This window comes from Balaenoptera ricei, chromosome 9 (assembly GCF_028023285.1).
Source record: "Balaenoptera ricei isolate mBalRic1 chromosome 9, mBalRic1.hap2, whole genome shotgun sequence".
NCBI classification, from domain to species: Eukaryota; Metazoa; Chordata; class Mammalia; order Artiodactyla; family Balaenopteridae; genus Balaenoptera; species Balaenoptera ricei.
The window spans coordinates 22,390,040-22,413,674 of NC_082647.1; the positions used below are offsets into that span (position 1 = coordinate 22,390,040).

General features: G+C 36.3%; 1 protein-coding gene across 4 annotated transcripts in view; it reads left to right on the forward strand.

The window, feature by feature from the left end:
• The window catches only part of COPG2 (COPI coat complex subunit gamma 2), a 137,686-nt gene that overhangs the window by 37,204 nt on the left and 76,847 nt on the right, over positions 1 to 23,635 (forward strand). For 3 of the 4 annotated variants that reach the window (XM_059933369.1, XM_059933372.1, XM_059933370.1), the window contains 2 exons: positions 675 to 761; positions 1,847 to 2,004. In XM_059933369.1, coding sequence (XP_059789352.1) covers positions 675 to 761; positions 1,847 to 2,004 — 245 coding nt within the window. The remainder of the gene's footprint in view (positions 1 to 674; positions 762 to 1,846; positions 2,005 to 23,635) is intronic. The other variant, XM_059933371.1, reaches the window with a different exon arrangement.

Here is a 23,635-nt window from a genome sequence, read left to right on the forward strand (position 1 = left end):
ATCGTCCTTTATGACCTGCCCTTCTACCTCTTGTCTCTTTGTCCTCTGCTTTTGTTGGTGCCCTGTGTCTGCAGTGTCCTTCAGTCCAAAGTCTACTGTCCCATTACTAAATTTCCTCCCAGGAAGTGCTGTTTGTTTTAGTAATATCTTTTCTTTCTCTTTTTTATCAAAACAAAATTTATTCATGACAGCCTATCACATTGTATTTGATTAAAATTGGTTACTAATGTGTGAATGGATTAGATCATCTGAATCACGAGAGTTGCTGGTTCTGGAATATAATTGGTCAAGTTTTACAGCAGGTACTCTACTTTTTTATGGTACTCTGTTTTTTCTTCCAGGTGAGTTTCCTGGAAGTAAAACCTATAATGTTAACATTATTTAAGTACCATCCTATTAATTATCCATTCCCTCCCCGTCCTTCCCTTCTCATTACTTCCCTTTATACACCTTTCCCAGCCACAAACATATGCTCACCTTTGCAAAGGGGTCTTGGAGAAAGTGTTTCAGGTTTATTAGTTGTCTCAGAGACTTGAAATAGACTTATAAAGCTATAACATTGTTTCTTTTTTTCTGGAAATGTCTGTTAGTGATTTTCCAAGAAAACTAACTCATGTTTCTAAACTTTTAGTGACTATGCATGATCTGTTCTCAATTTTTTCTGTATTTATTAGCACATGATGAAGATAAGCTATGATGTGGTTAAGCGCTGGGTCAATGAAGCCCAAGAAGCTGCTTCAAGTGATAATATTATGGTCCAGGTACTGTCATTGAACCACCTTAGCTTATGTCTCCAGATCATCTTTCTTTAACCCTACATTTTAGGGGCAGTTTATTGATTCCCCAGATGAGTATTAGCTAAAGGCTAATATTAAGCAGCATAATATTAAGTATATATTAGTGCATATTCCCAAGTGAGTATCCCACTAATTATGATTACCACTGTAGGCCCTGCTATAGTGTTTAGTAGAAACTGTAAGAATATTTGAGAAGATTCTTATATTCAGTGGTAGTTTGAGATGCTCGTTCCAAAGGTCATAATTCATTTCAGTCCTTTGTTTGAAAAATAATTTGTGAAGAAGGATGTTCAATTCCAAGCTTTTCAGGCCTTGATTATACTAGACATTAGAAAAACAGTAAAGAGTAATTATCACTTTGTGAAGCTTTAACTGTTTTGTTGGAAAGATCTCCTTTTGATATTCATTACGCTATTCTTAATTAAAAGGAACAAGATTAAATTCTTAACTGGCAATTTTATGTAAAGTACTCCATTTATATTTGAGAGGGTACTTATTTATCCTCTTTTAATGTTTACTTCTCATGTTAGCATATTCACTTATGAGGAAGTAGAGTAGTAATTTTTCCCTTGGGAAACATTCTCACCTTCCTAACTCTGATCATTGTGTTTTTACACAAAGTGCCATGATAATTACATGCCATAAGCCTACTTCAGGAGATTAATCCTTTAACCACTAACATAACCACAGATGATTTAAATCCACTAAGCAAGACCTGTAACACTGGTAAAGCCTTGGACCTGAGAGCCTTTGTACTAACGATGGATGGGGCAACGCTGAACCTGCTAGAGCCATCTTCAGATTGTATGTCACCCCCTTAATACTTACCTAATCTGTATTAACAACTTCTGAGGGTAAATTAGAAACTCTTATCCTTTCAATCATGCCTGTGTTTGATTCAGTATGAAAAAGATATTCTATTTGTATACATTAAACTTGGGTATCTTTTTACTAAAAATGTATTTCCGTATGATTCTATATTTATGTAAGTTTTATTCTCTTCCTACTCAGCCTTCTCTCTATATCATATTCTTTTTCTTGTTCTTTAGTACCACGCGTTGGGAGTTTTGTATCACCTTAAAAAGAGTGATCGCCTTGCTGTTTCTAAGATGTTGAATAAATTTACTAAATCTGGTCTCAAATCACAGTTTGCCTACTGCATGTTGATCCGAATTGCCAGTCGCTTACTAAAAGAAAATGAAGAGAGGTAAGTGTTTTCAGCTAAACCTAAGTAATTTTCCATTTGCTGGTTAACATACCTCAGAGTTTATTTCCTTTATGAATATTTTTTGGGCAATGCCGACTTTACAGATGGATTTGGTGTTTTCCAAATTAAGAAAAAAATTATGGGATTCCAAGAATCACAACTTTTATTTTTACTTTAATGTATGCTCCAGCATATATACTTAATAGATTATGATTGCTAATAATACAATAAATAACAAACTGATATTGAACAAAAAATATTTATCATAGGTTATATAGTAACTAAATGTGAAAGCTGGAAGTGACATTAAGAATCATCTTGTTTATCTTTTTTATTTTTATAAAAGAGAATGTTGAAGTACTGTATTTAATAATTTATTTATTTAAAGCACATGAGGGAAGCTAGTAGAATTACACATTCATAAGGTTCTTATACTGTTTATGAAGTCGTGTTATAGTATCTGATGGTAGACTGTGATAATATAAGGATGAATACTGTAACCTCTTGAGTAATCACTAAAAAAACTAGGAGATATAAATGTCAACAGAGAAGAAAAAATGGAATATTAAAAGAAATATTCAGGGCTTCCCTGGTGGCACAGTGGTTAAGAATCCACCTGCCAATGCAGGGGACACGGGTTCGAGCCCTGGTCTGGGAAGATCCCACATGCTGCAGAGCAACTAAGCCCGTGTGCCACAACTACTGAGCCTGCACTCTAGAGCCCTTGAGTCATAACTACTGAGCCCATGTGCTGCAACTACCAAAGCCCATGCGCTTAGAGCCTGTGCTCCGCAGCAAGAGAAGCCACTGCAATGAGAAGCCCACGCACCGCAATGAAGAGTAGCCCCCGCTCACCGCAACTAGAGAAAGCCCGCGTGCGGCAACAAAGACCCAAAGCACAGCCAAAAAAAAAAAAAATTTCAGCTGAGCTTCCGGCTTTCAGTAATGGTAGAGTAGTTTGGTTATATTAGCCCTCCTGCAAATAATGATTATATCGTTAGTCCAAAACTGTGCTTCCCTGAAACAAAAAACCCCACACTCTTTGAAAGTACTGGTGAGTGGTGAAAAGCAGGCAAAAACTGGAGGGAAATTAATGCCTGGAAGACAGAAACTATACTGGGTGAGATTTGTGTATATCTGGCTCGTCTCTGAGGGCACTCCACAATTTTTGGGTGTGGGATCATAGAAAGCCATAGTATTTACTGGACAGTGGGGACAGAACACAGTTTGAAATTAGAAGAATGATGAAAATTTAGGGTGGAAATCCTGGGAAAGAGGGAGCCACAGATACAGTGAGCCTCAAAATCAATTTTAAACTCTACAAAAATCTTTGGCTGACTACTCAACTATGCTTATACAGGGGACGACGCTAGTAAACCTGGCAAAAAGCAGTAGCTGTCAGCTGAAAGAACTGAATGGAGAGTTCACTTGCAACTCACCACGGAGAAGATAACATTTGGAGTTTGATCCCAGCTAAGTTAACTGCCTGCTACAGGAACATCTTAGATTCTAGAGTGTTTGCATTATATCATTCACAATGTCTATATACAGTAATAAAAAAATAAAATAAAATAAACTTGCTAGAAGTGCAAAGAATTTGGAAAATGTAACCAGTAGTCACATTTTACTATAAGCAGCAAGAGGAAACCAGGTCATACCTTCACCACTTTCCTTTGAAATTCCCTCTAGTAAATATCCAAGTTTGTTTACAAATTCTGCTTTCCACATAACTGCAGGACACAGTTTCACAGAGCTCTGTGCCCGTACATAACAAGGATCCACCTTACTTCAGTTTACAATAACAAGTTTCTGACTTCCTTCTGATCCTCCAAGACCAGCTTTCTACAAGCAGTCTGTGAGCCCTCACTGCCTCTCCTTCAAGACCAAATTTATAATAACAGTCCGTCAAGGCATTTTAGATTTTCTTCATTATGCTCACTAGAATTCTTCCAGCCTCTACCCATTGTCTGGTTCCAAAAGCAGTTCCACAATTTTAGGTATTATAGTAGCACCTCACCTCCAGGTACCAAAATCTGTATTAGTGTTTTATTGCTGCCATAACAAATTACCACAAATGTAATCACATCCATGATCTCACAGTTCTGTAGGTTAGACATTGGTCTCATGGGGTAAAGTTAAGATGTTGGCAGTGTGCTGTTGCTTACTGGAGGCTTTGGGAAAAAAATCCACTTGCAATCTCAGTTAAGGTTGTTGGCCAAATTCGTTTCTTTGTGGTCATAGATTGTAAGTCCCTATTTCCTTGCTGGCTGTCAGCCAGGGGTTGGTCTGTGCCGTTTAAGGTAACATATTCACAGGTTCCATGGAGGAAAGCATGGACATCTTGGGGAAGCCATTTTGCCTGCTACAAGTACAGTAACTGAAATGGATTATTTGCTGGATGGGCCTAACACCAAACTAGAGATGGCTGAGGAGAGTGAAAGTGTTAGTGAATTTGAAGATAGTGCTATAGAAAGTAACTAGTTTGAAGAACAGAGAGAACAGATTAAGGAAAAATAAACAGAGCTTCAGAGAACTGTGGCATAATATCAGGTGGCCTACCACTTGATATATAATTGGAATCCAGAGGGAGATGTGAGAGAATGGAGCGGAAAAGGTATATGAAGAAATAATGAACAAGTATTTCCCAGTATGCATTTATTCTAGAAGTGCAAGGTTGACCTAACAGTCAAAAATCAACATAATATTTCTCATCTAAAGAATAAAGGAGATAAATCTTGATGCTAAAAAGCACTTGATAAAATTCAGTGGCAATTTGTAATTAGAAATATCTTTTCAAAGCAAATAATAGAAGGGAACATAATTATTCTGATAAGAGTACCAAAAAATCTACAATAAACTTTATACTTATTGGTGAACAATTAAAGGCTTTCCCTTGAAGACTGTGAATGAGACAAGGATGCTTACTAATCCTGTTTTTTAAGTAACACTTTACCGGAAAGCCCTACTTGGTGCAATAAGTTAAGAAAAAAATAAAATATCTAAAGATTTGAAAGATGACATGAAAGTATCTTTGCAGACAACATGATTGTGTATATAGAAAATGCAAAATAATCTATATATTACCTATTAGAATTGATACATGAATTTACCAAAGTTACTGGATAGGCTAATATCCAGAATCAATTTTATTTCTACATACCAGCAACTGATCAATAAGATACAATTTTGAGAAGATGGTACCATTTTAATTAAAATCAAATCATTAGGAATAAATCTACCAAAAATTGTGTACATCTCTACCCAGAAAATTATCAAATGTTATTTAAAGTAAGACTTGAATAAATGGAGGGATATATCATGTTTTTAGATTAGAATATTCAATACTATAAAGATAGCACATCATCTTATTTTGATTCATGAATTCATTGAACCCTCAATCAGAATTTCAATTGGCTTCTTTTAAATACCAAACAGAAATGCATACGTTTGTGTGTCAAAAGACATACCAAGGATACCTTTAGTACTGTTTTTCATAATAGCCCTGAAATGGAAGCAGGCCAAAGGTCCATCACTGGTAGAATCAAAAAATAAATTGTGGTATATTCATATAGTCAACAGTATGCAACAGTGGAAATGAACGTATTACCATTGTCAAATGTAACCACACAGATAAATCTCAAAGAAGTCACATACTAACAAATACATTCTGTATAGTTTTGTATAAATTAATTTCAGACTTAACTGGCACAACTAATCTATAGTATTAAAAGTTAGGATAGTGTTTATCTTTAGGGCACCAGCATGGTTGTGCTTGGCATGTAGGGGGCTTCCGAAGTGCTTGAAATATTTTCTTTATCATAGTAGGTTTGTTGTAATTCACTTATGATTTGCACATACAAGTTTGTAATAATTCACCTATGATTTAATTATCTATTGTATACCAAATTACTACAAAACATAACCAGATTAAAAGGATAATAAACATTTATTTTCCCACACAGTTTCTGTAGGCCGGGCATTTGGGCGTATCTTAGCCGCATGGTTTCTGCTTGAGGTCTTTTGTGAGGTTGCAGTTAAAATGTTGGCCAGGGTTGCAGTCATCTGAAGGTTTGATGGAAGCTGGAAAATCTGCTTCCAGGTAGCTTACTCACATGACTGGCGCCTTAATGCAGGCTGTTAGCAGGACACCTCAGTTCCTTATTGTGTAGACCTCTCCATGTTGCTGCTTGAATGTCCTCATGATATTGTAGCTGACTTCACCCAGAGCAAGTGATACAAGAGAGTACAAAGTGAAAGTCACAGTCATTTTTATGACCTAGTCTTTGAAAACACATCCCAACATTTCTGCAGTCTTTTGTTGGATAAAAAAAGGTCAGCTCTATTCAGTGTGAATGAATAGCGGGAAATAGTCGTGGGGGCATCTTTGAGGTTATCTACTGTATTAGTTTTCTAGGGCTGCCATAACAAAATACCGCAAACTGGGTGACTTACACAACAAATTTATTTTTTCACAGTTCTGGAGGCTAGGAAATCAAGGATCAGAGTGCCAGTAGGGCTGGTGTCTGGTGAGAGCTTTCCCTTGGATTGCAGATGGCTGCCTTCTCAGTGTGTGCTCACATGATATTCCTTTGGTGCATGTGCAGAGAGAGAGAGATAGAAAGAGAGAGAGCACGAGCAAGCAAGCTCTTTGTTGTCTCTTCAAGGACCTTAATCCTAACAGATCAGGACCCCACCCTATGACCTCATTTAACCTTAATTACTTCCTTGGAGGCCCCATCTCCAAATAGGGTCACACTGTGGGTTAGGGCTTCAATATATGAATTGGTGGGGGGGGATGGGGGAATACAAACATTCAATCCATTTAACAGTTACCTCATGTATTTTTCTATATTTTTGTTATAATTTAATACAAAGTTAACTTTTAAAAATGGCTGATAATTTCTCAGGCCTGTACAAAGAAAGATATCTTTAGAGTAAAAAAACAAAACCAAAAAAAAGCACCAAGTGCTGAGTAGAATGAAGGACAAAGATAAGCAAGCACATTCTAACAGTGAATTTTTTTAAAATATCAAGAATAAAGAAAAAATTCTAAATTTTATGTAAAGTAAAGATCATTTGACCCATAGTTTTACTTCAGGTTTCTCTCAGCAGCATTGCACGCAAGGCAGCAAGGGAGCATTGTCTTCATAGTGCTGTAGGAAAATAACTGTCAACCTGGAATTCTGTACCCAGCCCAACTGTCATTCATCAGTGAGGGTGAAAGAAAGGTAGTTTCAAACGTAAGGGTTTACCATAAATAGTTAACCAATCACTTTGTAAGAATTATTCATAGATTTATTCCAGCACAAACAAATAGAAGGCAATAGTGGAATTTAAGAAGTAATAGTGAGCAATGGAATTCTCACTGTTTAGGTAATTCTAAATTGATGTTGTAAGTTTAAAATTTTATAACAAGCTCAAAAATTCCAGGAGGACAGCACCGTGATAATTTTTTTTTTTTAAGGGAGCTTTATTTTTATTATTTTTGGCTGCATTGGGTCTTTGTTGCTGTGTGGGCTTTCTTTAGTTGTGGCGAGCGGGGGCTACTCTTTGTTGAGGTGCGCAGGCTTCTCATTGCAGTGGCTTCTCTTGTTGTGGAGTACAGGCTCTAGGAGCACGGGCTTCAGTAGTTGTGGCACGAGGGCTCAGTAGTTGTGGCTTGCGGGCTCTAGAGCACAGGCTCAGTAGTTGTGGTGCACAGGCTTAGTTGCTCCGTGGCATGTGGGGTCTTCCTGGACCAGGACTCAAACCCGTGTCCCCTGCATTGGCAGGTGGATTCTTAACCACTGCACCACCAGGGACACCCACCATGATAAATATTGATGTTAGATGTAGGTAAAAGCATGTTAAGGTTTTTGTGGTTTGTTTTTGTTTTTTTTGTTTTTGTTTGGGAGGAAGATATTGTTAGTGATATTAAACTTTGTCAAAAAAATATATGGGTTAGTAACTAAGAATATAAATGGAATGTAAAACTTTAATAATGTTGAAATAAAAATGGAACAAAGAAAAGTTGATGGAAGGTTGGTAAGGAAAAAATAATAAAGACAAAGTATATAAATAGAAAAAAGAAAATAAATTGGATAGAATTAAGTGTAAATGTGTTAGTTATCTCTTGCTGTGTGACAGATTAGCCCAAAACATAGCTGCTTATAGCAGATGTTTATTATCTCACAGTTCCTGTGGTCAGGAATCTGGAAGTAGCTTAGCTGTCTGGTTTTGGTTCAGGGTTCTTCATGAAGTTGCAATCAAGTTGTCAGAGCTGTAGTCATCTGAAATTGGAAGATTCACTTCCAGTTTCATTCATGCAGTACTTGATGGGCCTCAGTTTCTCCCTGGCTATTGGCCAGGTGCTTCGTTTCTCACTTTGAGAGCCTTTCTCTAGGCTGCCTGGATGTCCTCACAGCCTGGCAGCTGGCTTCTCCAGAGTGAACTGAGGGAGAGAGCCTAAGATGGAAGCTGCAGTGTTTTATAACCTAATCTTGAAAGTGACATGCCATCACCTCTGATGCTTTCTCTTGGTCACACAGACCAACCCTCGTATAATGTGGGAGGGGACTACACAAGGATGTAGATATTCAAAAGTGGAGATTTGGGAGGACCATCTTGAAGGCTGGCTAGCAAACAAGATATTTCAATTATAATAATAAATGTAAATGGGTTTACTTACATTATTAAAGGATTACTTATTAAAAGAGTCTCAGATTGGGTAAACAAAATAACAGACCTACTATACAGCCTTTTACATAAGACACTTCCAAACAAAATGACGAGGAAACATTTCAAGTAAATATGTCAAGAATATATGCTAGATGTATACTAACACAAAAAAATGTAGTTTAGCATTATTAGTATAAGCCCCAATAGGAATCAAGGTTTAAAGCATTAAAAATGACAGTGAGATTTTGTATTTTGACAAAAGTAATGGTCTTAAAAATGGTATAACAGGAGCGATCTTACATATACTTAATAACATTGTTTCAAAATATGTAAAGCAAAATGTTAAATACAAGAAATTAAGGTCTTGGGAGACTTTATTTATTTATTTTTGGATTTTGAATTTTATTTTATTTATTTTTTTATACAGCAGGTTCTTATTAGTTATCCATTTTATACATATTAGTGTATTTATGTCAATCCCAATCTCAAGGTCTTGGGAGACTTTAAACACTTTTCTTACATGGCCAATCAAGCATAAAAACTTCAGACTGTAGTTGACCTGTATATCACTGATAACAAAATTGACCTTGGATTTATAACCCTGTGTCCAAGAGAGAATACATAATATTAATTCTTTAAAATTTTTAAATTGAGAAACATAATGTACATATAGAAAAATGCATAAAAGTTGTAGTTGTATACATTATGTCCACTTTCTGTGAGACACTCTTATAATGATCATATACATTAGGTGGTAGTACATTTCTGGTATTTCAGAAATGTTTTATGTATCCTTCTTGGTCATAACTACCCCCAGTAGAAACCACTTTCTGACTTTTATGGTAGTTATTTCTTTGCTTTTATTTAGATTTTTACCCCCCTGCGCATGTATCCCTAAACAGTAAAGTTTAGTTTTGCCTTGTTTTGAACATTCTGTCTATAGAATCATGCAGTATTTTGGGTCTTGTTTTTTTTTTTTTTTCCCCACTCAGTATTCTGGTGTAAGATTCACCCTTGCTTTTGGTGTAGCTCTAGTTCATTTTAATTATATTTTATATTTCCTTGATTGAATACTTCCTAGTTTATTTATATTCATTCTGTTAATGGGCATTTGGATTATTTTCTGTTTGGAGCACTTATTAATAATGAAATGGCTGTAAACAGTATCCCTGTACCTCATACCACACTGCCTCATTACCATAGCTTTATGTCTTTGTATGTAAGCATGCATTTCTATAGGGTATATATCTAGGAATAGAATTGCTAGATCATTGGGTATACATCTCTTTACTAGGTAACGTTAGACTTTTTTTCAAAGTGATTGTACCAATTTACACTCCAGCCAGCAGTGTGGGATTTCCTGAGGCTTGATACTGTCAAACTTTAAAAATTTTACTAATCTAAGGGGTATATTATATATTTTTTATTGAGCTATAACTCACGTATCATAAAATTCACCTTTGTAAAGTGTATAATTCAGTGGTCTTTAGTATATTCACAAAGTTGTATAACCACTACTACTAACTCCAGAACATTTTTACCACCCTAAAAAGTAACCCCCAACCCATTAACAGTCCTACTCCCTGTTCTACCCTCCCCTCAACCCCTGGAAAACATTAATCTGCTTCCTGTCTTTATGGATTTGCCTGTTCTGGACATTTCATATAAGTGGAATCATACAATATGTGGTCTTTAGTTTTTGGTTTTACTTACAATAATCTTTTCAGGGTTCATCTATATTGTAGAAGTATCAGTACCTCATTCTTTTTATGGGTGAATAATATTCCACTGGGTGGCTATACCATATTTTATTTATTCATTCGTCTGTTGATGGACATTTGGGTTGTTCCCACTCTTTGGCTATTATGAATAATGCTGCTATTGGCAGTCATGCATAATTTTTTATGTGGACATGTTTTCAATTCTCTTGGACATTTACCTGTGAGTAGAATCCCCAGGTCATAATGTAACTATGTTTAACTTTTCTAGGAGTGCCAAACTGTTTGACAAAGTGGTTGTAACCATTTTACATTCTTGCCAGGAGTGTGTGAAGTTCTGATTTCTCCACATCCTCACCAACACTCACTATTGTCTGTCTTTTTTTATTATACACACCATAGTAGGTGTGAAGAGGTATATCAATGTTGGATTTTTTTTTTCCCACTTGAAAAGTTTTATTGAAAAAAAAATTATACAGATAAGTTCTTGGTCTGACAGCAAGAAAGGTTTTAGTTCCCTAACAAGTTTCACCATCTTTTCATGTGCTTATTGGGCATTTGTATATCTTTTTAAAATCCTTTGCTCATTTAAAAAAAATGGGGTTATTTGTCTTTTATTGTTGTTTGAAATAGTTGTTAAATATATTTTGGATACTAGACCTTTATTAGGTATATAATTTGCAAGTATTTCCTCCCATTCTGTGGCCTTCCTTTTCACTTTTTTGATAGTGTCCTTTGAAGTACAGAAGTTTTAAATTTTGATGAAGTCTAATTTGTCTTTTTTTCTTTGGTTGCTTGTGCCTTTGTTATTATACCTAGGAAACCATTATCTAATCCAAGGTCACAAAGATTTTACACCTGTGCTTCCTTCTTCTAAGAGTTTTATTTTTTACATTTTGGTCTTTGGTCCATTTTGAGATACTTTTGTGTATGGTGTGAAGCAGGGGTCCATTTTCATTCTTTTGCATGTGGATATGCAGTTGCAATATGAGTTTGCAGTTGTCTCAGCACCATTTGTTGAGAGACTGGTCCTTTTCCCTTGAATTGTCTTGGCATCATTGTCAAATCCTTGTGGTTTTAATTTGTAATTTTCTAATTACTAATGAGTTTGAGAACCTTTTTCTATATTTATGAACCATTTGGATATTCTTTTTATTTAAATACCTATTGGAGTTTTGCCCTTTTTTTTTGTTTGGGTTATCCGCTTTATCCTCATTGATTTCTAGTTCTTCTGTATTCTAGATGTGAGTCCTTTGTTGGTTGTATAAGTTGCAAATAGCTTTTCCCACTCAAGTTTGTCTGTTCCCTTTCTTGATATCTTAATGAACAAAACATTCTTAAAGGTAATGTCATTCTTTTACTTTCAGAATAATATTTTTGGTGTCTTGATCAAGAAATGTTTTCTACCCCAAGTTCTCAAATGTATCTTCTGTACTATTTTCTACAAGCGTTATAGTTTTAACTTTCATGTTTTAGGTCTATAATCTACCTGGAATTGTTTTTTGGATATGGTATGAGGTAGCAGTCTTTTTTTCCCATATGGATATCTAGTAGTCCGAGCACCATTTGTTGAAATACTTGTCTATACCCATTGCTATGCAATATCAACTTTGCCATGAAACAGGCATCCTTATATGCATTGGTCTGTTTCTGGGCTCCTGTTCTCCACTGCTCTATATTTCTCTCCCTGTACCAGCAAAACATTGCCTTATCATCACAGCTTTATAATAGTGTAGATATATGGTAGAACAAATCCTCCTCTCTTATTCATTTGCAGTAGTGTTTCTCAGTTCTTGTTTTGTATCCTTATTTCTCTTCTCTCTGTGTATGTATATAATTTTATCATGGATTGTTTAGCTTTCCCCTCAGTTGAGTTTACCTCTTCCTGGGACACTCCCACCAAGACCATTAATAACAACCAAGAAGTTCTAACCTGGGCAATCTTATCCCCCAGATTTTTCATTCATTGGGACTTTAGGGATGTTTTCCACAGGCAGCTAGTGAGACCAACCATCCCAATGACTGGCCATGCTGCCAAAATGAGTCGCTTTTGGTCATGCTGCCAAATGACCTCTCATTCTTTGATCCACTTCCAGAAAGCTACAGTAGAAACCTGGCTTGATGCCCACCTTGCTATAACAATTTTTATGCAAATAAGTACAAATATCCAAGCAAAACTCATACCTAACCTACTGGAGTAACATTCATTGGGCGAAACTCATAGACTGGTGCAGTACTAGTTGCACTGGGCTCCACATTGCCTTTTCATCCTAGGACAGTGTACAGAGGTCTGTCAGGACCATTTTTCTCACCCTGAGAAAGGGATTATGACCCTTGGGTTTTGAGATTTTTGAACTACTGTGAACAATTTTATGCCAACAAATTGGATAACCTAGAACCTATTTTGACGGCTTAACATAAATTTTGAGGGAAGCAGCCCTTCCCTGGCATAATCAAGAGGTGGGATCCAAACCTTGCCAGATGTATGACATGGCATGCTAGTAGTAGAAATCTCCATGTCCACCTTTACTGTTGGGGAAGCACCAGCCCCTCCTTTGGCATGATAGGAAGGAGCTTGAGTCCAAGCTTTGTGGGTGACCAGAATCGATTACACATTTAGCTGAGTCCAGTTGTTATGGAGGTTCATAGGAATCCAGCTTCTTTTCTGAGTGGCCAGAAGATCAGTTTTGGACAAAATGACCATACTCCTCACTTGTTAAACTCATTTATTAATTTTCAGAATTTCTCTGGCAATTATTTTTGATTTTGTATGTCCATTATTATAGTTGGCCTTTAAAAAAAATTACAGTTTTTGCTATGAACTTCCCTCTTAGTACTGCTTTTACTGCATCCCATAAGTTTTGGTATGCTGTGTTTTTGTTTGTATGAAGGTATTTTCTAATTTCCCTTTTGATTTCTTCTTTGACCCATTGGTTGTTCAAGAGTGTGTTATTTAATTTTCGTATGTTTGTGCATTTTCCAGTTTTCCTTTTGTTATTTCTAATTTCATCCCATTGTGGTTGAAAAAGATACTTGGTATGATTTTAATCTTCTTGAATTTGTTAAGACTTGTTTTGTTACCTAACATGTGATCTATTCTGGAGAACGTTCCCTGTGCACTTGAGAAGAATGTGTATTCTGCTGCTGTTGGGCAAAAAGTTCTGTATATGTCTGTTAGGTCAATGTAGTTCCAGCCCACTGCTTCCTTATTGATTTTCTATCTGGATGTTCTATCCATTATTGAAAGTGGGGTATTGAAGTCTTCTACTATTATTGAATTGCTCTCTTTTCCCTTCAGATCTGTCAATGTTTGCTATATTTAGTTTTTTGAAAGTTGTTTTGACTATTCTGGGTCCTTTATATTTCCATATAATTTTAGGATCAGCTTTGAATTTCTACAACAAAAAGCCTGCTGGCATTTTGATAGGTATCGCATTGAATAGAATAGATCTATTTTGGATAAATCAATTTGGGAGAATTGCCATCTTGACAATATCTAGTCTTCCAGTCCATGAACAGAAATTGTTTCTCCATTTATTTAGATTTCTCAGCAGGGTTTTGTAGTTTTCAGTGTGAAAGTCTTACATTGCTTTTATTAAATTTATTTCTAAGTATTTTACTCTTTCTGATGCTGCTATGAATGGAATTGTTCTGTTAATTTTGTTTTGGATTAATTGTTGCCAATATAGAAATCAGCAGTTGATTGTTGATTTTTTATTTTCACGTGTTGATCTTGTATCCTGTAACCTTGATATGGTCATTTATTTGTTCCATTTGTGTGTGTGTGTGTGTGTGTGTGTGTTATATTCCTTGGGATTTTCATGTACAGGATCATGTCATCTGAGAACAAATACAGTTTTACCTCTTCCTTTCCAAACTAGATGTCTTTCTTTTTTTCCTAATTGTACCATCTTGAACCTTCAGTACAATGTTGAGTAGAAGTGGTGAAAGCAGATATCCTTGCCTTGTCCCTGATCTTAAGGGGAAAGCGTTAAGCATGACGTTAACCATGGATTTTATGAAGATGCCCTTTATCAGGTTGAGGGCATTCCCTTCATTCTCCAGCTTTTTTGAGAGTATTTATCATAAATGGGTGTTAGATTTTGTTGACTGCTTTTTCTGTATCTGTTAAGATGATCATGTGGTTTCTGTCCTTTTTATTATTAACTTGGTATGTAACACAAAGTGATTTTCTTTTTTTTTTTCCTATTTTAAAAATTGAGGTTGAGTTGATTTACAATATTATGTAAGTTTCAGGTGTACAACATAGTGATTCACAATTTTTAAAGGTTATACTCCATTTCTAGTCATTATCAAATCTTGCCTGTATTACCTGTGCTGTACAATATATCCTTGTAGTTTATGAATAGTAGTTTGTGTCTCTTACTCTCCTACCCCTATATTGCCGCTCCCCCTTCCCTCTCCCTACTGGTAACCACTAGTTTGTTCTCTATATCTGTGAGTCTTTTTCTTTTTTGTTATATTCACTAGTTTGTTTTATTTTTTAGATTCCACATATAAATGATATCATACAGTATTTGTCTTTCTCTGTCTGACTTATTTCACTTAGCATAATATCCTCCAAGTTCATCCATGTTGTTGCAAACAGTAAAATTTGATTTATTTTTATGGCTGAGTAGTATTCCATTGTGTATATATACCACATACTCTTTATCCATTCATCTGTTGATGGACACTTATAGGTTGCTTCTATATTTTGGCTGTTGTAAATAATGCTGCTGTGAACACTGGGGTGCATATATCTTTTTTTTTATATAAATTTATTTTTTGTTTATTTATTTTTGGCTGCGTTGGGTCTTCATTGCTGCGTGTGGGCTTTCTCTAGTTGCAGGGAGCGGGGGCTACTCTTTGTCGCAGTGTGCGGGCTTATCATGGCGGTGTCTTCTCTTGTTGCAGAGTGTGGGCTCTAGGCGCACGGGCTTCAGTAGTTGTGGCACACGGGCTCAGTAGTTGTGGCTCATGGGCTCTAGAGCGCAGGCTCAGTAGTTGTGACGCATGGGCTTAGTTGCTCCGCGGCATGTGGGATCTTTCCCGGACCAGGGCTCGAATCCGTGTCCCCTGCATTGGCAGACGGATTCTTAACCACTGCGCCACCAGGGAAGCCCCACATATATCTTTTTGAATTAATGTTTTCCTTTTCTTTGACTGCATCCCCAGGAGTGGAATTGCTGGATCATATGGTAGTTCTGTTTTTAGTTTTCTGAGGAGTCTCCATATTGTTTTCCATAGTGGCTGCACCAGTTTATATTCCCACCAACAGTGTAGGAGGGTTCCCTTTTCTCCACACCCTCTCCAGCATTTGTTATTTGTGGACTGTTTAATGATGTCTGTTCTGGCAAGTATGAGGTGATATCTCATTGTGGTTTTGATTTGCATTTCTCTAATAACTAGTGATGTTGAGCATCTTTACATGTGCCTGTTGGCTATCTGTATGTCTTCTTTGGAATAATGACTATTCTGTACTTCTGCCCATTTTTAAATCAGGTTGTTTGTTTCTTTGTTTGTTTTGTTTTTCTTAACATCTTTATTGGAGTATAATTGCTTTACAATGGTATGTTAGTTTCTGCTGTATAACAAAGTGAATCAGCTATACATATACATGTATCCCCATATCTCCTCCCTCTTGCATCTCCCTCCCACCCTCCCTATCCCACCCCTCTAGGTGGACACAAAGCACGGAGCTGATCTCCCTGTGCTATGTGGCTGCTTCCCACTAGCTATCTATTTTACATTTGGTAGTGTATACATGTCCATGCCACTCTCTCACTTCTTCCCAGCTTACCCTTCCCCCTCCCGTGTCCTCAAGTCCATTCTCTACATCTGCATCTTTATTCCTGTCCTGCCCCTAGGTTCTTCGGAACCATTTTTGTTTTTTAGAATCCACTTATATGTGTTAGCATATGGTATTTGTTTTTCTCTTTCTGACTTACGTCACTCTGTATGACAGATGCTAGGTCCATCCACCTCACTACAAATAACTCCATTTCGTTTCTTTTTATGGCTGAGTAATATTCCATTGTATACATGTGCCACATCTTCTTTATCCATTCATCTGTTGATGGACATTTAGGTTGCTTCCATGTCCTGGCTATTGTAAATAGAGCTGCAGTGAACATTGTGGTACATGACTCTTCTTGAATTATGGTTTTCTCAGGGTATATGCCCAGGAGTGGGATTGCTGGGTCGTATGGTAGTTCTATTTTTAATTTTTTAAGGAACCTCCATACTGTTCTCCATAGTGGCTGTATCAATTTACAGTCCCACCAACAGTGCAAGAGGGTTCCCTTTTCTCCACACCCTCTCCAGCATTTATTGTTGGTAGATTTTTTGATGATGGCCATTCTGATTGGTGTGAGGTGATACCTCATTGTAGTTTTGATTTGCATTTCTCTAATGAGTAGTGATGTTGAGCATCCTTTCATGTGTTTGTTGTCAATCTGTATATCTTCTTTGGAGAAATGTCTATTTAGGTCTTCTGCCCGTTTTTGGATTGGGTTGTTTTTTGATATTGAGCTGCGTGAGCTGCTTGTATATTTTGGAGATTAATCCTTTGTCAGTTGCTTCATTTGCAAATATTTTCTCCCATTCTGAGGGTTGTCTTGTTTATGTTTTCCTTTGCTGTGCAAAAGCTTTTAAGTTTCATTAGATCCCATTTGTTTATTTTTGTTTTTATTTACCTTTCTCTAGGAGGTGGGCCAAAAAGGATCTTGCTGTGATTTATGTCATAGAGTGTTCTGCCTGTGTTTTCCTCTAAGAGTTTTATAGTGTCTGGCCTTACATTTAGGTCTTTAATCCATTTTGAGGTTTTTTTTGTGTATGGTGTTAGGGAGTGTTCTAATTTCATTCTTTTACATTTAGCTGTCCAGTTTTCCTAGCACCACTTATTGAAGAGGTTGCCTTTTCTCCATTGTATATTCGTGCCTCCTTTATCAAAGATAAGGTGACCATATGTGTGTGGGTTTATCTCTGGGCTTTCTCTCCTGTTCCATTGATCTATATTTCTGTTTTTGTGCCAGTACCATACTGTCTTGATTACTGTAGCTTTGTAGTATAGTCTGAAGTCCGCGAGCCTGATTCCTCCAGCTCAGTTTTTCTTTCCCAAGGTTGCTTTGGGTATTCGGGGTCTTTTGTGTTTCCATACAGATTGTGAAATTTTTTGTTCTAGTTCTGTGAAAAATGCCATTGGTAGTTTGATAGGGATTGCATTGAATCTGTAGATTGCTTTGGGTAGTAGAGTCATTTTCACAATGTTGATTCTTCCAATCCAAGAATATGGTATATCTCTCCATCTGTTTGTATCATTTGTAATTTCTTTCATCAGTGTCTTATAGTTTTCTGCATACAGGTCCTTTGTCTCCTTAGGTAGATTTATTCCTAGGTATTTTATTCCCTTTGTTGCAATGGTAAATGGGAGTGTTTCCTTAATTTCTCATCATTAGTGTATAAGAATGCAAGAGATTTCTGTGCATTAATTTTGTATCCTGCTACTTTACCAAATTCATTGATTAGCTCTAGTAGTTTTCTGGTGGCATCTTTAGGATTCTCTATGTATAGTATCATGTCATCTGCAAACAGTGACAGTTTTACTTCTTTTCCAATTTGGATTCCTTTTATTTCTTTTTCTTCTCTGATTGCTGTGGCTAAAACTTCCAAAACTATGTTGAATAATAGTGGTGAGAGTGGGCAACCTTGTCTTTCCGGATCTTAGTAGAAATGGTTTCCGTTTTTCACCATTGAGAATGATGTTGGCTGTGGGTTTATCATATATGGCCTTTATTATGTTGAGGTAAGTTCCCTCTATGCCCACTTTCTGGAGGATTTTTATCATAAACAGGTGTTGAATTTTGTCAAAAGCTTTTTCTGCATCTGTTGAGATGATCATGTGGTATTTCTCCTTTAATTTGTTAATATGGTGTATCACATTGATTGATTTGCGTATATTGAAGAATCCTTGCATTCCTGACATAAACCCCACTTGATCATGGTGTATGATCCTTTTAATGTGCTGTTGGATTCTGTTTGCTAGTATTTTGTTGAGGATTTTTGCATCTATGTTCATCAGTGATACTGGCCTGTAGTTTTCTTTTTTGTGACATCTTTGTCTGGTTTTGGTATCAGGGTGATGGTGGCCTCATAGAATGAGTTGGGGAGTGTTCCTCCCTCTGCTATATTTTGGAAGAGTTTGAGAAGGATAGGTGTTAGCTCTTCTCTAAATGTTTGATAGAATTCACCTGTGAAGCCATCTGGTCCTGGGCTTTTGTTTTTTGGAAGAGATTTTTAATGACAGTTTCAATTTCAGTGCTTGTGACTGGTCTGTTTATATTTGCTGTTTCTTCCTGGTTCAGTCTCGGAAGGTAGTGATTTTCTAAGAATTTGTCCATTTCTTCTAGGTTGTCCATTTTATTGGCATATAGTTGCTTGGCATGTAGTAGTAATCTCTCATGATCCTTTGTATTTCCGCAGTGTCAGTTGTTACTTCTCCTTTTTCATTTCTAAGTCTATTGATTTGAGTCTTCTCCCTTTTTTTCTTGGTGAGTCTGGCTAATGGTTTATCAATTTTGTTTATCTTCTCAAAGAACCAGCTTTTAGTTTTATTGATCTTTGCTATCGTTTTCTTCATTTCTTTTTCATTTATTTCTGATCTGATCTTTATGACTTCTTTCCTTCTGCTAACTTTGGGGTTTTTTTGTTCTTCTTTCTCTAATTGCTCTAGGTGTAAGGTTAGGTTCTTTATTTGAGGTGTTTCTTGTTTCTTGAGGTAGGATTGTATTGCTATAAACGTCCCTCTTAGAACTGCTTTTTCTGCATCCCATAGGTTTTGGGTCATCGTGTTTTCATTGTCATTTGTTTCTAGGTATTTTTTGATTTCCTCTTTGATTTCTTCAGTTATCTCTTGGTTATTTAGTAGTGTATTGTTTAGCCTCCATGTGTTTGTATTTTTTTACGGATTTTTTTTTCCTGTAATTAATATCTAGTCTCATAGCGTTGTGGTCGGAAAAGATACTTGATATGGTTTCAGTTTTCCTAAATTTACCAAGGCTTGATTTGTGACTCGAGATATGATCTGTCCTGGAGAATGTTCCATGAGCACTTGAGAAGAACGTGTATTCTGTTGTTTTTGGATGGAATGTCCTATAAATATCAATTAAGTCTGTCTTGTTTAATGTATCATTTAAAGCTTGTGTTTCCTTATTTATTTTCATTTTGGATGATCTGTCCATTGGTGAATGTGGGGTGTTAAAGTTCCCTATTATTATTGTGTTACTGTTGATTTCCCCTTTTATGGCTGTTAGCATTTGCCTATATATTGAGGTGCTCTTATGTTGGGTGCATAAATATTTACAATTGTTATATCTCCTTCTTGGATTGATCCCTTGATCATTATGTAGTGTCCTTCTTTGTCTCTTGTAATAGTCTTGATTTTAAAGTCTATTTTGTCTGATACAAGAATTGCTTCTCCAGCTTTCTTTTGATTTACATTTGCATGGAATATCTTTTTCCATCCCCTCACTTTCATTCTGTATGTGTCTTTAGGTCTGAAGTGGGTCTCTTGTAGACAGCAGATATATGGGTCTTGTTTTTGGATCCATTCAGCCAGTCTATGTCTTCTGGTTGGAGCATTTAATCCATTTACCTTTAAGGTAATTATTGATATGTATGTTGCTATTACCATTTTCTTAATTGTTTTGGGTTTGTTATTGTAGGTCTTTTCCTTGTTTTGTGTTTCCTGCCTAGAGAAGTTCCTTTAGCATTTGTTGTAAAGCTGGTTTGGTGGTGCTGAATTCTCTTAGCTTTTGCTTGTCTGTAAAGGTTTTAATTTCTCTGTCGAATCTGAATGAGATCCTTGCTGGGTAGAGTAATCTTGGTTGTAGGTTTTTCCTTTTCATCACTTTAAGTATGTCTTACCACACCCTTCTAACTTGCAGAGTTTCTGCTGAGAAATCAGCTGTTAACCTTATGGGGATTCCCTTGTATGTTATTTGTTGATTTTCTCTTGCTGCTTTTAATATTTTTTCTTTGTATTTAATTTTTGATAGTTTGATTAATATGTGTCTTGGTGTGTTTCTCCTTGGATTTATCCTGTATGGGACTCTCTGTGCTTCTTGGACTTGATTGACTATTTCCTTTCCCATATTAGGGAAGTTTTCAACTGTAATCTCTTCAAATATCTTCCCACTCTGTTTCTTTTTCTCTTCTTCTTCTGAGACCCCTATAATTTGAATGTTGTTGTGTTTAATGTCCCAGAGGTCTCTGAGACTGTCCTCAATTCTTTTCATTCTTGTTTCTTTATTTCTGCTCTGTGGTAGTAATTACCACTATTTTATATTCTAGGTCACTTATCCATTCTTCTGCCTCAGTTATTCTGCTATTGATTCCTTCTAGAGAATCTTAAATTTCATTTATTGTGTTGTTCATCATTGTTTGTTTGCTCTTTAGTTCTTCTAGGTCCTTGTTAAATGTTTCTTGTATTTTCTCTATTCTATTTCCAAGATTTTGGATCATCTTTACTATCATTATTCTGTATTCTTTTTCAGGTTGACTGCCTATTTCCTCTTCATTTGTTAGGTCTGGTGGGTTTTTGCCTTGCTCCTTCATCTGCTGTGTGTTTTTCTGTCTTCTCATTTTGCTTAAGTTACTGTGTTTCGGGTCTCCTTTTTGCAGGCTGCAGGTTTGTAGTTCCCGTTGTTTTTGGTGTCTGTCCCCAGTGGCTAAGGTTGGTTCAGTGGGTTGTGTAGGCTTCCTGGTGGAGGGGACTAGTGCCTGTGTTCTGGTGGATGACGCTGGATCTTGTCTTTCTGGTGGGCACGTCCACGTCTGGTGGTGTGTTTTGGGGTGTCTGTGAACTTATTATGATTTAGGCAGCCTCTCTGCTAATGGGTGGGGTTGTGTTCCTGTCTTGCTAGTTGTTTGGTATGGGGTGTCCAGACCTGTAGCTTGCTGGTTGTTGAGTGGAGCTGGGTCTTAGCGTTGAGATGGAGATCTCTGGGAGAGCTTTCGCCGTTTGATATTACGTGGGGCCGGGAGGTCTCTGGTGGTCCAGTGTCCTGAACTTGGCTCTCTCACCTAAAAGGCTCAGGCCTGACACCCGGCCAGAGCACCAAGACCCTGTCAGCCACACAGCTCAGAAGAAAAGGGAGAAAAAAAAAGAAAGAAAGAAAAAATAAAATAAAATGAAGTTATTAAAATAAAAAATATAAAAATTATTCAAAATAAAAAAATAAAAATTAATAAAAAAAAGAAAGAAGAGAGCAACCAAACCAATAAACAAATCCACCAATGATAATAAGCAGTAAAAACTATGCTAAAAAAAAAAAAACGTGGACAGACAGAACCCTAGGACAAATGGTAAAGGCAAAGGTATACAGACAAAATCACACAAAGAAGCATACACATACACACTCACAAAGAGAGAAAAAGGAAAAAAATATATATAAAAGGAAGAGAGCAACCAAATCAATAAACAAATCTACCAATGATAATAAGCACTAAGTACTAAACTAAGATAAACATAAAATCAGAAACAAATGAGATGCAGAAAGCAAACCCCATTCTACAGTTGCTCCCAAAGTCCACCACCTCAATTTTGGGATAATTCATTGTCTATTCAGGTTTTCCACAGATGCAGGGTACATCAAGTTTATTGTGGAGATTTAATCCGCTGCTCCTGAGGCTGCTTGGAGAAATTTCCCTTTCTCTTCTTTGTTCACACAGCTCCTGGGGTTCAGCTTTGGATTTGGCCCTGCCTCTGCGTTTAGGTCGCCTGAGGGTTCTGTTCCCTTTTGGGAAGTCTGAGGTCTTCTGCCAGTGTTCAGTAGGTGTTCTGTAGGAGTTGTTCCACATTTAGATGTATTTTTGATGTATTTTTGGGGAGGAAGGTGATCTCCACGTCTTACTCCTCTGCCATCTTGAAGGTCCTCATGATTTTCTGATGTTAAATCAATTTTGTTTGCATGCTTGGGAAAAATGCTACTTGATTATGATATATAATTCTTTTTATGTATTGGTGGATTCAGTTTGCTGATATTTTGTTAAGGAGTTCATATGTCTATGTCAGGAGGGATATTGGTCTGTTGTTTTCTGAGAATTTGTCAGGCTTTGTTATCCAGGTAATAATGGCATCACATCATTAGCTGGGAGGTAGTGTACCCTCATTTATGTTATAAAAGAGTTTGTGAAGGATTGGTATTATTTCTTTAAATATTTGATAGAATTAACCAATGAAGCTGTTGTGACCTTTGCTTTTTTTGAGGGAAGATTTTAAGTAACTAACTCATAGGTCTGTTTAGATTCTATATTTCTTTGTAAGTCAGGTTCGGTAGTTTGGTATTTGTAGGAATTTTGCCATTTCATCTAAGTTATCTAATTTGTTGGCATATAGTTGTTTATAATATTCTCTTATAATCATTTAAATTCCTTTAGGGTCAGTAGTGTTGTCCTTTACTTCATTCCTGATTTTGGTAATTTGTATTCCTTTGCTTTTTTTTTTTTTTTCCTTGTTTAGTCTAGCTAAAGTTTTGTCAATTTTGTTGAATTTTTTCAAAGAACTAACTTTGTGTTTCGTTCATTTTTCTTTCATTGTTATTTTTCTGTATTCTAGTCCATTGATCTTTTCTCCGATCTTTATTTACTTTCTTGCTGTGGACTTGGTTTACTCTTCTTTTTCTAATTTCTTTATTGTGGATACTTAGGTTACTGATTTGAGACCTTTCTTCTTTTCTGGTATAGGTGTTTAGAGCTGTAAATTTCCCTCCAAGCATTGTTTTAGCTACATCTCATAAATTTTGATTACTGTGTTTTTGTTGTCGTTCTGTTTCCGATTTTTTCTTGTTTTCCATTTGATTTATTCTGGATACGTGGGTTACTTAGAAATAAGTTGTTTAATTTCCAAATATTGGGGATTTCCTTTATTTTCTGTTGCTAATTTATAATTTAATTCAGTCGTGGTTGGGGAATATGCTTTGATGATTTCTATCCTTTTAAATGTATTGAGACTTGTTTTATGACTGGCATTTAATCTGTCTTTGAGAACTGTCCATATGCACTTGAAAAGAATGTATTTTATAGTCACTGGGTTGAATGTTCTAGGTTGAGTTGAGGAATTAAATTGTTCAAGTCCTCTATATCCTTGATGATTTTGTCTAGTTGTTCTATCAGCTATTGGGTAGGTATAGACATCTCCAGCTATTATTGTTAAAAGATCTATTTCTCCTTTAGTGTTAAGTTTTGCTTCATAT